Consider the following 549-nt stretch of genomic DNA (forward strand, 5'->3'; position numbering starts at 1 on the left):
GGGTGTTGAGCGGCATGGGGTGCCTGTGGGCGCGAGGGGTACCTGGGCACGCGCTGCAAGGGCCCCACAGCTCCGCCAGCCAAGGGCCCCCCCCGAAGTGCCACAGCAGAACCCTAAAAAAGGCCAGGGGACACCAGAGCCCAGCCAGCCCCCAGGCTGGCAGCACTGGCCTCAGCACAGGGCCTTGTCAGGGCGGGTGGCCCAGGGCACGCTCTGCCCGCGGCCGGCACAGCCGAGTGTGGCACGTCGACACGCCAGAGCCTCCTGGTTATAAATAGAGCCAGAGCCGTGGAGCTGGTGAATCCCAGCGCCGCAGGGCAGGCGGCGGCACAGGCCCTCCCCAGGCTCGGTGGCCGCGACGCTGCTCTCGGCACGAGCGCTGAGCGCCAGGGACACGGCGGGTGTGCAAGGACAGCTGGGCGAAGTAGGGAGTCCCAGCTGGGACGGGGTGCCCGCAGGCACCGGGCAGTGTGGGATGGGGCACAGGGCCCTGCCCTCCTCCCCGCTGTCCCGGCACCCACTGGTGGTGGCCGTGTCACCTGGGGGGGG

General features: G+C 71.8%; 1 protein-coding gene across 1 annotated transcript in view; it reads right to left on the bottom strand.

Annotated features, from left to right (window-relative positions):
• Positions 1 to 171: 171 nt before the first annotated feature.
• The window catches only part of CDC6 (cell division cycle 6), a gene marked incomplete at its 5' end in the record, with an annotated part of 9,507 nt that continues 9,129 nt past the window's right edge, over positions 172 to 549 (bottom strand). Inside the window, one exon of the mRNA XM_019474872.1 lies at positions 172 to 539. Coding sequence (XP_019330417.1) covers positions 172 to 539 — 368 coding nt within the window. The remainder of the gene's footprint in view (positions 540 to 549) is intronic.

This window comes from Aptenodytes forsteri, unplaced genomic scaffold (assembly GCF_000699145.1).
Source record: "Aptenodytes forsteri isolate BGI_AS27 unplaced genomic scaffold, ASM69914v1 Scaffold90, whole genome shotgun sequence".
In the NCBI taxonomy this organism is placed as follows: Eukaryota; Metazoa; Chordata; class Aves; order Sphenisciformes; family Spheniscidae; genus Aptenodytes; species Aptenodytes forsteri.